Source organism: Vigna unguiculata, chromosome 9, assembly GCF_004118075.2.
Source record: "Vigna unguiculata cultivar IT97K-499-35 chromosome 9, ASM411807v1, whole genome shotgun sequence".
Lineage (NCBI taxonomy): Eukaryota > Viridiplantae > Streptophyta > Magnoliopsida > Fabales > Fabaceae > Vigna > Vigna unguiculata.
The window spans coordinates 25,349,860-25,365,718 of NC_040287.1; the positions used below are offsets into that span (position 1 = coordinate 25,349,860).

The window sequence follows — 15,859 nt, forward strand, 5'->3', positions numbered from 1 at the left end:
ACTGGTTTAATAAAATCTTATTATGAAATGTTTAGACAATCTAATACAATATAATATAGATCATGTGAAGGCAATAGCGGGGGTTTTAAAAACCCCAGGAAATAGTGGGGGTTTCAAAAACCCCAAGCAGTAACGGAGGTTTAAAAAACCCCATGTAGTAGCGAGGTTTCAAAAACCCCAAGCAGTAGCGGAGGTTCAAAACCCCAAGTAAGTTACACTTTTCCAGAGGTTGATAAAAACCCCTGGTAACCTGTTAGCTACGCTGTCTCTTCTAGGGGAATTGCAAACCCCTGGTAAAGCTATTAGTGGGGGTTAAAACCCCAGAAACACCAAATATAACTCCCACTAAAAACAATTATTTTTGTAGTGGAGCCCGGGAATTCATTTTAATTAATTAAAATATTCTTTTGAAATGTTAAAATGTTGTTGGCTTACGGAAAAATCTCTTAAGAACATTTTAATTTATTAAAATATACGTATTGATAGAGTAAAGTTGAACATTTAAAACCCAAAGTTGAACATTTAGCTACGTTTTTATCAATTAAAATGAGATTTTAATCAATTAAAACATTTATTTCTCAAACATGTTTAGACTCATTATGTTTTAATTGATTAAAGCGATAAATTAATCCCTTAAAATAACTTGCAAGTGTTTTTAAAATATTAAAAGAACATTTTAGTATTTTAAAACTATTTAAGCTTTCTTTTAAGTCTTTTCTAATATATTATAGTGATTTTAATCAATAATTTTTGTTTCGTAACGCTCTTGTTTCTAAATTAAACTTCATGAAATAGAAAATGCATCATTTTGAAAATCATTTTGTCTACTGAGAGAGAATTGAAACCTATTTTTAAAGTCATCTTGATTGAACCTTGTGACCAATACCTCAACAAAGAATATTGTTCGATCATTCAAGTTTGTAACATTTCTATTATGCTCAAATGTTTTTCAAGATGATTTTATTCCAGTATTGACTTGTTTTCGGTAAGGGTGTGTACTTGGGCAAAGTTTCCAAGTTGTGATGGGGAGCACAAGAAATTGAACCAAGTCTCGTAGGACTTAATACTATAGTTCTTGGATTATTTTTGTTTCTTGTTTTTCGAGTGGTTGTAAAATTTGAAAGTGTTAGTGTGGAAAGACTTGGTTGAAATGATTGAGCAATTGAATGTAACTCTTATTATAGGCTAAACCAGTATAAACTTTGTGTTCTCTATTTATAACTCATTTGTTTTGATATCTTGTTATATGTGCCTTGTACTTTTTTATCTGTTCATCTCTATACACATCAATTGGGTTTTTGATTGCCTTGTTCAATTGTTAAAGTTTTCATACATGTGTTATCTAATTCTCCCATTTGATACTCACTTTCTTAAATATGAATATAAAATTGAGTTTATCCAATGCAATAGGGTTAAAATTTTGTGTATAGCAACTTTTAAATGATTATTCAATGTATTATTTTTTACTTATCCAAATAAGATTAATTAAATCTATCGTATTATCTGTTATCAGGATCTTTTATAATTATAATTTTAAGGTCGATGTTCTTGACATGAAAAGATATATTAAAAATCTCGCATAAATTATAGAAAAAATTAAATTATAATATATATAAATGGGTTTAAATTTCATTTTATCAATTTTAGCAACTTTGCTGTTTATATGTTAATGCATGTGTTAAAAGTAATGTTTGACGTTAACTGAAATCACGAAACTGCTTTCTAGTACTTTCTTGACAATTTTTGTGAATGAACGTTATATATATATATATATATATATATATATATATATATATATATATATATATATATATATATATATATATAATTGATGTCATGGTCAAGTTTATAAATGTTGGCCTAAAAGTTTCATTTATAATGTTTTTAATTTATGAAAATGTTAAAGGTTTAAGCTTATAGCTTTATAACAAGATGATGACATGTTCATCAAATGACTTCGCTGAATCATAATACACACAGCACAACAACCTTCGTAGAGTCAATTCTCACAACAAGAAAATAACCAAAAACATAGAAAATGTGGAAAATAATAAAACCAAAGCTTTTGATTCATCATATGCATCTTATAATATATTTCCAAATACAGGACAAGACAATAATAAAATATATTTTGACATTAATCACCACCATACCTCTTGAAAAATAGTGAGAAAAAAAATATTATTTTTTACCAAACATCCAACATCAATAATACAACATTTTTATTTTAAAATATAAAATAATTTAGAATAAATCAATTAAAAAATAAAAAATATTTTTTTAGTGTATTAGAAAAGCTTAGAAAAATAGAAGGCCGTCCATGTAAAATTCTCCATATCATGAATATTGTACATCACATATTTTGTATTATAAAGTAACTTGACTAATAAGTCAACAAACAAACAAATCTAGAGGTGAAAATAGACATAGTGGAAACAAGAATTAGTCATATAGTTGTTTTATATTAATTAAGCCTATTTTTAATTAAGTTCTTTAACAAAACTTTAACTAACACTGATAATTAGGACAACCCAAATATAAAAAATATAATTCTAAACAAATTTAATTTTATACGGTTTAGAAATTAAAGCCAAAAGTTGAATTTCATGAGCAAAACAAATCCTGAGCTATTATATATCTTGTTCTACTATAAATACTGTATTTGAACCTTAGAGATATATTCAAGAATTCATCGCATTCAACGTTAACTTTGTGATTAACTTGTGCCATAACTTGCATGTAAAAATGGCCATCATTGAACACCTTCATTTCAAACAATTCAACACTATAATTAAGTACAAGTCTTTTTATATATATATATATATATATATATATATGTTTATATATATTAACATCATCAGTATAGAATAATATTGAATCTAATTAGGCATGCCAATTTCTTCGAGATCATCATCCAACGACAGATAAACTTCATCCAACCATGAAAGCTCTGATCCACTCTCATCATCATCGCTATAGAATTTTACACCTTCTTCAGACCTCATCTTCTCGTACACTCTGCACAAAACCCACTTGCTCCAACTTTGATCCTGTGTCAGGGACAACAACATTAACATCGTATTTAATTAGTTTCTCTTATGAATGTTCAAAGTATGTTCTTAATTCTCCTGTAATTAGCTTAACAAGTGAATTAAACAAAGTCGATCGCTTACATGTTTTCGTCTTCTCCTAGAACTTCTACAGGACGCAGTGTCAAACCCAGAAGAACATATATGATATTCTTGCATTACCCAGTTGGTTTCAGTAACATGTGGATCTTCACCAATGTGGAATACCAAGTACTTCTTCGTTCCCACTTTCTTGTCAAAAGTTGAAAATATAGGTTCCGTCACACCTATTTCCTTCCAACACCCATTTTCCATTGTTCTGTTTTCATTCACTTTGGTGAAGAAATAGTACTGATTCCCACTTAAAACAAAGCCTTACCTGCATAAATTAAACACATGCATGCATGCATGAATTAATACACAACAAATGGCCATGTCATTTATATTATATATCATATACAATGTATATATATATAGTTTTGAAAAATTGAAAAGAAATTAATATTATACCATTTAGTTCCCAGGGATGGAGGCGAGAATCGAGGTCTGGAATGATGTTGGGATGGCATGGAATAAGAGAAGTCTTGCAGTAGAGAAAGTGAAGAACAAGTTCTTCATCAGTTGGGGAGAAGAAAAAGCCAGGAGGAAGGTTGAAACTTGCATCTTCCATCTTCTATGTTGTTGAATTTGGCACCACAATTCAGTTTTTGATTTGTCACTATATATAATGAAGAAAATATAAAGAGATAGAGAAAGAGAAACTTTATTATTATTCAAAAATTGAGTGAGTTGCTGTAAGAAAAGGCGGCGCTACGTGTAATAGCATCATAAGAAAAGTGGGACCTGTTAAGAAGGGGAATGCCGGCCAAGGAAGCTAACAAAACAAGCCAGCTAAAATTACAACCTAAGTTAACATCTAATGATTAAATTAGTGTTTGGTTCGTTAATTAAGAAGGATAAGGATTAAGGAACATGAGACCCACATCTAGTTTTGTGCATGGTGCATTAAAAGTTTTCCACGTTTATCTAATTATCTATTCCTTTAACCTAACCGGCATAATCCATGACAATACGCTTTCCCACCCGTTAATCATTGCAGTTGCATGCAGATTCACACAAGGGATATGATGTGATATTTCTCACCGATGTTTCTTTCTATACATAAACTAATAATATCTGATATAATATAATGTTGTTTTCTCACATAAACCTAATTTTCTGCGGTCCTTTCTTCAATGATGAGACATCAATGCATTACCTAAATTCGATTGCGATCTCACACACAAAAAAAAAATTGCCATCTGTTAGAAAAACCCACGTAGAAAAGTAATCATGGTAGCAGATCAGAGACATCTCTGATATCTGATGTGGTCAAAATAATTTCACCAGTGTGTGAACGACGAGAAAAAAAAAAAAAGTTCTTTTCAGCAACACGCGTCGAAAAGAAAGCGTCATTGCTCATATATGTTCTCACGTAGCTTTCATCATAGTTAGCTTCTGAAAAGTTACAACAACGTACAATTGACACCCTAAAAAATAACTTTTTTCAAAGCCGAATCCATTTGTGATTTAATTCAATCATTTGCAACGTAAACATAATTGGGTTCTTGTGCATGTTCAACGACGTTTCTGAAATGGTATTTTGTTTTCAATCTCTCTGTTTTTTCACGTTGAATTAAAAACGAATTTGGTATTTACAGTGTTACAGTTATCTTAATCTGACAAAATTTGGATTGTGTGATTTCTTAAAGGAAAATTATTTCCGCAACTGTGTAAGCATAAGATTTGAATGATTGATGATATTCTTGTGCTTAATTATGACTAAAAAAGACACATATAATTCTAAGAATGTGGACAACTTGATCTCTTAGAAAACTGTCTTATTTTAGCAAAAGCAGTAGTGAATGGGAGAGTATAAGAAAAGAATAATGAGTGTGAGTGGGAACTTGGTTGTGTTTACGTAAAGAAGAAAGCAATAATAGTGGAGAAATAACTGGGTGGCTTAGTATGATAAGGCATGATTAAGGGTTAACAAAAAAGGATAAAGTTTATATATGTGTTTCGTGGTGGATGTTGAAGTGGTTGGAAGGTCACTTTAAGGAAGCACTAGGTTTAATCGAAGACAAGTGTTTTACTGTGTGTGCTAGCTTTTTTGTTATGATTGGGGCAGTGCCACTTCAACCTTATCCTTGGATATCTTGGTGGCCCTTCAAAACTATGCATAAAAACCATAGAAGGTGGAGAATATAAGTGGAGTTTTTGTTTGGTATTGAGAAAGAACCTTTCAACGTGGGAGCAAAAACACGTCTACAGTAACCTTCTACATACCTCTCTGTCGCCTTTTGATATGCCAGTTGCCAGATACGTGCTTTTTCTTCCGCACACCGCTCATTTCACCTTGAACTTTTACTGTTCATAAATTTTTAAGGACCAAATATGTTTTTAATTCATCAATTTTAAATTGTTTTTTTATTGAAATTTTGGTATATTTTAGTTTTTAATTTTTAATTTAAAAATAATTGGATATAATCTTTTTAGTTTAATTTTATTAATTTTTTTTAAGTGTGAAATATGTTTCTTAGCAAATATCAAAAACGAAAATTGTAAGGCCCACTTATATTCTGCCCCTTTTATTTATGGGCTGCCCCAATATATTAGGCCTAAGGGCTGGCCCAAAGGGGGAATTCAGACCTAATCAGCCCTAATCCTAACCATTCTGTTCACTCTTCAGAAAAATAGATTTCTCTTGTTCCTCCCTTGAGCTGCTACCGTCCCTCTGCTAGGGTTTGCACTATCTTGATTAAGAAAGCTCAACCTCATTCCCGTACTCCACGTAAGTCAACCTCGAGCTCATGTATCACCTCTCTGGGCATATTTATGTTTTTACCGTTAGGGTTTCGTAGTAACTCGTTCCTATTTTGTTTTACCGATTATTTTAAGCTCTTTGGCCTATTCTTAGGACAATTGTGTGTATCAGAGTATTCCGCTAGCTTATTTTCCAGGTAAGGGAAGCTAAGGTTCACCCCTTTTATCGTGTTTTTCTACTTGAGCCACTGTTATATCACTATAGTATGTCTTGTGTGTTGATGTGAACTTGTGAATGGCATTGTTGAACTGTTTTGAAGCTGTTGTGTGTTTGTGCACGAGAGAACAATGGTGAGCACTGGTTTTCTCGCCCAAGCGAGCATGTCTCGCCTAGGCGAGATCAACAGAGGTTCGCCCAAGCTACTTTACGCGCGTAGTCGCTCAGGCGACCCACACTATTTTTGAGCGAGCGAATGTCTCGCTTAGGCGAGAGGGGTCTCACCTAAGCGAGATCACGAGTAAGGTCACTATTCCCCTTTTCGAGCCTCGCCTAGGCGAAGGGGGCTCGCCTGAGTGAGACTCTCTCGCTTGAGCGAAACCCTTCAGCTTGAGCGAGGAGTTGGGCGAGGGTAGTGTGATGTTTGGTTGTTTCTTTGTTCTTGGATGGTTGGCACTTGCTTGAATATAATTGTTATGTTAAAAGTATGAGATGAATGATTATGCATGAATGTTGTGATTCATGGATTGCGAATGATGGGTTTGGCATGATCTTGGCATGTGATTTAAATGAGGTGGCTGGTATCAAAGCGGCATGGTATTGATATAAAATACAATTCTATATTCATGGTTTGGGAAGGATGAGTTGGTATGGATTCAAAATTTGGATATGAATGAGGATGGTTTATAAAGGTTGACATGAGATTGTGTGCATGATAAATATTACTTGATTGATTGAGTATGATTGGTCTGTGGTTAGTGCGTAATTTCATGGGCCTCTAAGTGAGACCTCATGGTCGTGCTTCAGTGGTCGGGACGTAATTCCATGGCCCCTATTAGTGGGAGTTCATGGTGGTGCCCCCATCTATATAATTTGGTAAGGATTCAAGGTAAGGTTGCATCCTGACGCTCTAAGGAGTCAGTTAGTCTCACGTAGAGCGGACTGACTCTTGTTGTGAGAGTAGTAGGAGGCCTGAAATTCATTAAGAGCTAACCTTGTGTGTGGGGGATGGAAACATTGTAACACTTGTAACACTTAGCTCGGAGGTGAGCAACTCGGGGGTGAGCAGAATAATCCACCACAAGTGCAAGCATCCGCTGAATCCGACTATATTATATGTATCCGGATGAGTCGAGTCTGAGTCTAGTGTATTGCTTGAGGAGTCATAACATGTTTGGATGACATACACTGCTTGGACTGTAAAATAGCATATGATTGTATGATTAACTGTTTTCTACTCTAGCTTATCCTGTTTGCTTGTTTGGTTGCCTTGTATGTGGTTCTTCTCCTTTTGCGATGATCATCAATTTATTGATGTGAGCAGATGCGAGAGGTTCTCGCGGTCAACAGGGGAATGGTGACTCTACTGCTTAGCCCGTCTGGGCTGGTTCCCGCTTAGTGGATATTCTCTTAGGGCTGTGGCCCATGTATTAGCTTGTTTTAAATCTTAATTGTATTACTATTAGAGTATGTATCCTGTGCGTATTGGCATCGTGGTATGCCTCAAGAATTCTCTTTTATAGCTCTTGGATATCCTTAAGGAGTGATTCTATACTCTGAACCTTTGCTCGTAATATTATATTGTGTGACGTGTCATTTAAGTAAGTTTATTTATAAAATGGGACGTTACATTTATGGTATCAGAGCGATCATTCCTTAGGTCTGTGGATTTGGGTGTCCTCTTAGCTTTCGTAGTGTCTTACTAGTGTCTATAATTAAGTTTCTTATCTTATCCACTTGACAAATGGTTTTCCTGTGTGCTAGTGAACTATGACACCTCCTCGTAGCAACTCTCAATCATCTTAAGGTAACGTACCTGATATCGCTAGAGCAATAGAAGCCATGGTGGCAGCGATGACCCAACAAAGCACGACGATGATGCAACAACATAAGGCATCCATGCAGCGACAGACAACGTCGCTTGAACAACAACAATTGGTGATGCAGCAGATGGAGACTGCAAGAGTGGCTGCTGAGGATGCTCACAGACAGCATATGGAAGCCCTCTGCCAGCTGGAGGAGAATAGGACAGCTACACCTGTCTTTGGCCCCAAGACACGACCATCAATCAGGGAGTGGAGTCTGGAAGACTTTTTGAAACACAACCTTATGAAGTTCAATGACAAGACCAGTCCTGATGCCGTAGACCAATGACTAAAGGACATGGAGAGAATCTTCGACACGAAGATGTGTCCGGCAGATAACCGACTTGCATTTATGGTGTATATGCTTACCGGAGAGGCTGAACATTGATGGATCAACACCAAATCCATCATGGAGGAGAGAGACGAGCCCGTGACTTGGAAGGCATTCAGGGGGAAATTCCTCTATGAATATTTCCTAGACAGCATCTGGTATGCCAAGGAGGTGGAATTCCTCCAATTGACTTAGGGAGGAAAGACAATAGCAGAGTACGTTGGGAAATTCAAACACCTTAGACGTTTCTACAACATGCCGCTTGATGAAGAGTGAAGATGTCGTAAGTTCGAGAATCGCCTCCCCAGTGATATCCGTTTGATGGTGGCCCCATTATCCGTCATGGATTTTGCTGCTCTGGTGGAGAAGGCTAGAGTGATGGAGAAGATGAAGAACGAGGTAGAAGGTCAGCGCCCACAACAACCCCAGAGGATAGGTGGACCATCTGAGTCCAAGCTGAGACACGAGGAGAGGAGGAAGCCTTATGACAGACCTCACCATCAGTCCCAAGGGTCTAGGAGCTTTCATCCCCAGCAAGGTCGAGTGTAGTGTTACATATGTGGGGGCCCTCATCTAAGGACCGCCTACCCACGCATTGAGGGTTACCACAAGTGCAACAACTGTGGCAAGGAGGGCCACTTTGGGAAAGATTGTCCCACCCTTGCTAGGGCAGTGACACGCCCTTCAGTACAAACTCCCGTGCAGAACCAGCAGAGGCACAAAGGCAACAGGCCTCAGGCAACGGGCAGGGTTTACGCCATGTCAGGAGAAGAGGCTGTAGGATCAGGTAACCTTGTTATAGGTGATTGTATGATAGTTGGAAAGGCATGTTGTGTGTTGTATGATTCGGGAGCGACACACTCCTTTGTGTTAGATGCTTGTGTGAAACGTCTGGGTTTGCCGGTGTGTGAGCTGTAGTGTGAACTGGTAGTATCTACTCCGGCGTCGGGTTTGGTCAGGACATCGTCGTTATGTCCTAGATGTCCAGTGGAGGTGAAAGGGCGGAAATACAAGGTGAATCTGATATGCCTACCTCTACAAGAGTTGGAGGTAATCTTAGGGATGGATTGACTCTCTACCAATCGCATTCTTATAGATTGCCGAGAGAAAAAGTTATTTTTCCCCGACTCAGAGGAGCCTGAGTTGTTAACATCTCAAGGGGTTGTGAAGGAACTACAAGAGGGCGCGCAATGTTACATAATCTTCACACATCTTGAGGTGGAGAAAGAGGAGAGGACGTCAGTTATACTGGTTGTGCACGAGTTTGAGGATGTATTCCCGGATGAGGTGCCAGGGTTGCCTCCCAATAGAGAGGTGGAGTTCTCTATTGACCTAGTACCAGGAATAGGTCCGGTATCGATGGCTCCATACCGTATGGCTTCGGCAGAGTTAGTGAAACTCAAGAAACAAATAGAGGAGTTGTTGGGGAAATAGTTTATCCGACCCAGTACTTCTCCTCGGGGCGCACCAGTATTGTTGGTGAAGAAAAAGGATCAGAGTTCGTGCTTGTGTGTGGACTACAGGAAAATGAATAAGATGACGATCAAGAACAAGTATCCCCTCCCGAGAATTGATGACTTGATGGATCAGTTGCACGAATCATCGGTGTTCTCGAAGATAGGTTTGCGGTCGGGATACCATCAGATATTGGTGAAGGCAGATGATGTGCAGAAGACAGCCTTTAAGTCCCGATATGGCCACTACGAGTACGTGGTTATGCCTTTCGATGTGACCAATGCTCCGGCTGTGTTCATGGACTACATGAACAGGATTTTCAGACCCTTCTTAGATAAGTTTGTGGCAGTCTTCATAGACGACATACTCATCTATTCCAGGACTCAGGAGGAACATACAGAACATTTAAGGTTGGTGCTTTGTGTCCTGAGGGAGAAGCAAGTGTATGCCAAGTTGTCCTAGTGTGAATTCTGGATGGGTGAGATACAATTTTTGGGGCATTTGATATCTGTGCAGGGCACTATAGTGGATCTAGTAATGGTTGAGGAAGTGGTAAAGTGGGAAAGTCCCAAGTCAGCGATGAAGATCAGGAGTTTCATGGGCTTAGCTGGCTACTATAGGAGATTCATAGAGGGATTCTCCAAGATAGTGGCACCCCTACCACAGCTTACCCGGAAGGACCAACCTTTCACTTGTACAAACAAGTGTGAAGAAAGTTTTCAAGAGCTTAAGCAGAGGTTGACGAGTGCTCCTATATTGGTCATCCCGGATGTTGGGAAACCTTTTGAGGTCTATTGTGATGCCTCTCACTTAGGGCTTGGTTGTGTTTTGATGCAAGAAAAGAAGGTTGTGGCCTATGCTTCGAGGCAAATCAAAGTGCATGAGAGAAACTATCCTACTCATGACCTAAAGTTAGCGGTTATTGTATTTGCCTTGAAGATCTGGAGGCACTATCTTTATAGTGCTCGGTTTCGCGTGTTCAGCGATCACAAAAGTCTCAAGTATTTGTTTGATCAGAAGGAGCTGAACATGAGGCAGAGGAGGTGGATGGAATTCATGAAGGATTATGACTTCGAGCTCCTATACCATCCGGGGAAGGCGAATGTAGTGGTTGATGCCTTGAGTAGGAAGACAGTGCACACCACGCATCTTATGATAAAGGAAGTAGAGCTACTAGAACAGTTCAGGGATATGAAGCTGCAGGTGGAGTTGGGATCCGAGTTCATTAGGTGTAGTACCTTAACTATATCTAGTGATTTCTTGGACTCAGTTAGGGAGAGGCAGTTGTTAGATAATATTATATTGTGTGACGTGTCATTTAAGTAAATTTATTTATAAAATGGGACATTACAAAAATATATCAAATAATGTGAACAATTCAAATGTTAATATAAAACATGTTTTATATGTATAAACAATTTGATGTAACTGGAATAAAATATATATATATATATATCAATTCATTTTCAAAGTTTGAAGATCAAAATGTATCAAAATTTAAGATAAGAACAATTTCCAATTTTGTGTCAAAGTTCTAAAACTAAAGATACTGGCCCATTTACTCATTCGTCAATTTGACATGAAAATGATAAGCTAAATTATATTTTTATTACATCCAAAATATTTTTTCATCTATTTGATATTAATTTTTATTTTTTATTATAATATAAAAAATTATTTTTGAAATAATTATTTTACTCTAAAAATAAGTTGTCAAATAATTTTCCAAATAATAATCAAAGAAAAAGTAAAAAAAAAAAGTGAATGATTAATTTAGAAGAATAAAATATATGTTATTTTTAATATAATAAATAAAATATCATCTTAACGAAATAATTTTAATTAGTTATTTTCATTTAAATTTTGTTACAATTAATATAACATAATTAAGATATAATATATTTGATCTTTAATAATTATCACATTATCGTATATTTTATATTAATATAAAATTAATTATTAAAGATTTTGAATTTAAAAAATAAAAAATTTATAATTACATATTAACTTACAATTTTTTTAATAAACCCAAATAATGATTGTTAAATATCAAATATATATTTAATTGTTTTAAATATTGAATAAAATATTAAATAAAATTTAAATATTTATATTAAATTTTTTAATGTATTAAAAATAAAATTTAACAACATTTATTTAAAATACTTAGAATAAAAGATACACTAATTGATTATGGATTAGAACAATGGAGAAAACTTTTGTGCCAATAAAAGACATGTCTCATTTTAGTTTCTACTTGTCTATGATGTATCGATACTTCGATTTGGGTCATGTATCTATGCTCGATACTTGATTATATTTTATAAAAAAGAATTATTCATTATAGTGACCAATTTAGGAACCAATTTATACATTAAATGTTATTGGTAAGTAAAATAGTTCAAAACATTATAATTGATCTCTAAATTGATAACTAAAATAGTTTTTATTATTAATTGGTTTCTAAATTGGTCACTAACATTAGCTATAAGAGTCTATCCAAATAATTGGTCTCTAACATATTTTTTATTACTAAAATTGGTTATTGTTTAAGAATTTTCTTCTAGTAGTACTTTTATGATGACAATAATTTATATTTTTTATATTGAAAACTTTAGTACATGTGGTTTTAATTTGGATTCGAACAATAACAATCATATATTCATTATGTTTTAAAGAATTATTATATACTTTTAAATATTAATATATCATATCATGTTATTTTCAAAATAAATGTGTCAACGTATCAAATACGTGTCGTATCTGTTACACGTATCGTATCCGTGCATCATAGGTACTCGTGGATAGTAACTAGAAAATTCAAGCACTATTAAAAGTAAAATTAATATTGTTATAAAATAAAGCTAATAGAGAAGAAGTAAAGGGAGAATAGAGAATGAGAGAATGATGAACAACTTTTATGTGTGTCTTATTACTAATAGGAAGAGTTCTATTTATAGATACAACATGATAACCCATAAAGGATACAAATCAAATAGTTAATACAAATATTTAGATAAAGAGTAATAGTAATAAATCATATGAGTATCAATCATATCAATCATACGAGTAACTAAGTCAAATCAATTGACAACCATTAATTCATAGCACTCTCCCTTGGATGTCTATTGATAAGAGAATATGCCTCGTTAAAACCTTATTAGGAAAAACCCTTTGTGATAAAAACCTAGTGAAGGAAAAATAGTACACCATTTTATATTATATTATTCTTTACATCTTCTATCTTTCCCGCTCATGTAAACTTACATCATTAAGATGATGAAGTCCAATCTTGTGAACCAATTGCTCAAAAGTTATCATTGGCAAATACTTTGTAATTAAATTTGCTAGATTTTCAGATGAACGAATCTTTTGGATCTCTACATCATCCTTTGAATTGAACAATGCACTATTATCTTCACTAAACATATTCACGACTTACCTCATGTAATGCTAAAAATTATGCATGATTTTGAGTGGGTAGCTCCTGAGTCAAATAGCACCAAGAAACTATGGTTAAATAACAGACATTTGTCAAGGATGAGGTTACCTAACTAAGTGGCGTCAATGTTGGTCAGGGCAAAAACTCTCTCAACAGCTCTCGATCTCTTTGCTAACACCTTCTGTTGTTTCTGCTGCTATGGTATTCCTCCGACTGTCTTCTTATTGGGACATTGCCTCGCATAATGCCCCATCTGCTTGTAGTTGTAGCACTTCACATTGTCAGCAGTACCTCCTGAGCTTTTCGCAGCCTTGGTACAGTTCGTGCGAAGATATGCACCTCCGTAGTTATAACATCATAGACCTAGAGATGACGACTGTGGCCTACTGTATAGTGCCTTCTGTTGCCTGGTCTCAAAGGTATTCTTCTGTGGCTTCGCGACCCGATTGGGTCCAATCTCTAAGTCCTCCACGGTCCTGGCCTGCTCCACCAGAACGGGAAACTCTCTGATCCGTAGTGGCACAGAGAATCTACGCAGCTCGTGTAACATTCCTGAGGAATATTACTAATATTTAACATATAAAAATAAGAAATGAAAATAAATGCCTCATTTAATATAATACCATTTCCCAAAAAAACACGGGAAATTTAAAACTTTAATACAATGTAATAAAAACAGGAGTCTATAATTATAAAACCGAAGTAATATTCAAATGGCTCCCAAAAGGGTTACAAAGTTATCTCAAAAAAATAATAATAAATATATATACAAGATCCCATGCTATCTCTCACTCTGAGTCTATGCATCTCCTGGCCCACCTGTCATATCATCTGCTCCCAGATAATGAGTTATCCGATCATCGCCATACGCACACAGAAAGGGTGAGCTATGCATAATAGATAAAAACACACATGAAGTAAATATGTCACCCATCCCAAAATAGCATAATTAAATATCTTATTGTTGTCAAATTACCCATCGATGATCTCATAGTCCTTCATGTGTCATATACATGAACTAGATCTTGGGACTTCACTGTGTTTCCACGAAACTAACCCATTCATGGTCCAACCCTATGAGCCTATCCCGCTCATAGTCCTGCCCTACAGACTCCTCGTCTGTAGTAAAACATCCAAGCCTTCTCAACTTGGACCCTGGCACGCACGCAATCACCATACTATGGACTCGTCGCCCAATAGTAGTCGACGGGAACATAACAGTTCCTTGCCCATCGTGCGCCCGACACATGTAATCACCATACCAAGGACTCCTCGCCCATTAGTAGCCGACGGTAACTTAACCAGTTCCATGCCCATCATGTATCCAACCATCAAGCACATCCCAGACCCCTATTGGACTTAGTCCTTCAAGCCCAAACACCACACCACATGCATATACTTCCTATACTTACGAAAAGGTAGCCAAATCATACACACAAGCTCACACAAACATGGAAGTTCGCATAAAATCGCTTAAGCCAGGGACACTTGCCCAAGCTAAGCCCTCAGCCTCGCTTAGGCTAGTTCACCTCGCTTGAGCAAGCTTAAAACAGTGGCCGCATCATGTAAGATCCGGGAAAATTAAATAGTTATTTAATTTATTATTTAATTAGGACGGGTAGCGAGAACATTTAAAGCAATAAATGCGAGGAACTATGACATGAAAGAGTACTAGCTCAAGTGGTTGAGAGTACTTTATTGTGTGTGAGGACTTGGGTTCGAGTCCTATGTGTGCCACTTGGATGTTATTTAAATCATGTGTTTTTGTGTGCTTATATATTGAATGTGTAGGGATGATGATAAATCCTTAAAATTGTGGGAGTCATCATGGAATATGTGTTGGTTGAATGGTTTAGCATTGGTTTGGTATGCGCATGAGTGTGGGTTTAAAACTAAATAGTTTTCTTTTTGCTAAAGTTCCGTTGAGCATGAATATGAAAGGATTGGGAAACCTAGCAGATACTGGAGAGGCAATGAGGAGGGAGCTGAAAATTTATGGGTGATAACCATTGAATGGCCTTAACCATAATTCTTTTAATAAATTTCGTTTTAGTAAAATAGAGAATAATTAGGGTACATTAAGCGTGGGAGAGAAGAGAGAAGGAGAGGAGAAAATCAGTCTGTGAGAGGTGCAAATAGCTCTGAGAGTGAGAAGGAACAATTCTGGTGCGTGAAGGAGGCCAGCGAGAGAAGAATTAGAGTGGTTCTTTTAGCAAAAGGGAAAAGGTGTGCAAGGAGAGTGGGAATCTCAATTTGGAGCGCGAATTCCAGGTAAGGGGAGTTGCTTTCGAGTGTTTCTTTTTCATGATCGTCTTGTTATGCCTTGAATGATCATAAGCGTATGAAATTTTGCCTTAACTGTACTGGTTTTTCGCGTTTTTTGGGTTCTGCCCAGAAACCGCCTGGCGGGCATGCATGTGCCGCCAGGCGGTTCAACAGTTTGTGAGTGCATTGGCTTCTGGATGACTTAAACCGCCTGGCAGGGATGAATATCCGCCAGGCGGCGTGACAGTGCTTGTGTTCTTTGTCTAATTTTTTTGATGTTGTTGTGCGAAAGGTCATTGTGATTTCTGAAATCATATTTTGCTGACCTGATTGTATGTGATGCTAACTTGAAATTGGATTAGAATGGCATGATAGCGGGACTTAGACCACTCGTGAGGAGTCGCTCATGAT

General features: G+C 36.1%; 2 protein-coding genes across 2 annotated transcripts; one reads left to right on the forward strand and one right to left on the reverse strand.

Annotated features, from left to right (window-relative positions):
- Positions 1-2,692: 2,692 nt before the first annotated feature.
- LOC114164463 (NAC domain-containing protein 104-like) lies at positions 2,693-3,781 on the reverse strand. Its single transcript, XM_028049150.1, has 3 exons — positions 3,579-3,781; positions 3,174-3,442; positions 2,693-3,050 (listed from the first exon to the last, which is right to left on the reverse strand). Exons 1-3 carry the CDS (start codon positions 3,736-3,738, stop codon positions 2,880-2,882), a joined length of 600 nt encoding a protein of 199 aa, XP_027904951.1. The 5' UTR covers positions 3,739-3,781; the 3' UTR covers positions 2,693-2,879.
- A 4,847-nt stretch (positions 3,782-8,628) lies between these two features.
- Positions 8,629-9,204, forward strand: LOC114163599. Its single transcript, XM_028047905.1, has 2 exons — positions 8,629-8,798; positions 8,865-9,204. The coding sequence occupies exons 1-2, from the start codon at positions 8,629-8,631 to the stop codon at positions 9,202-9,204; spliced, it is 510 nt and encodes a 169-aa protein (XP_027903706.1).
- The last annotated feature ends 6,655 nt before the right edge of the window (positions 9,205-15,859 follow it).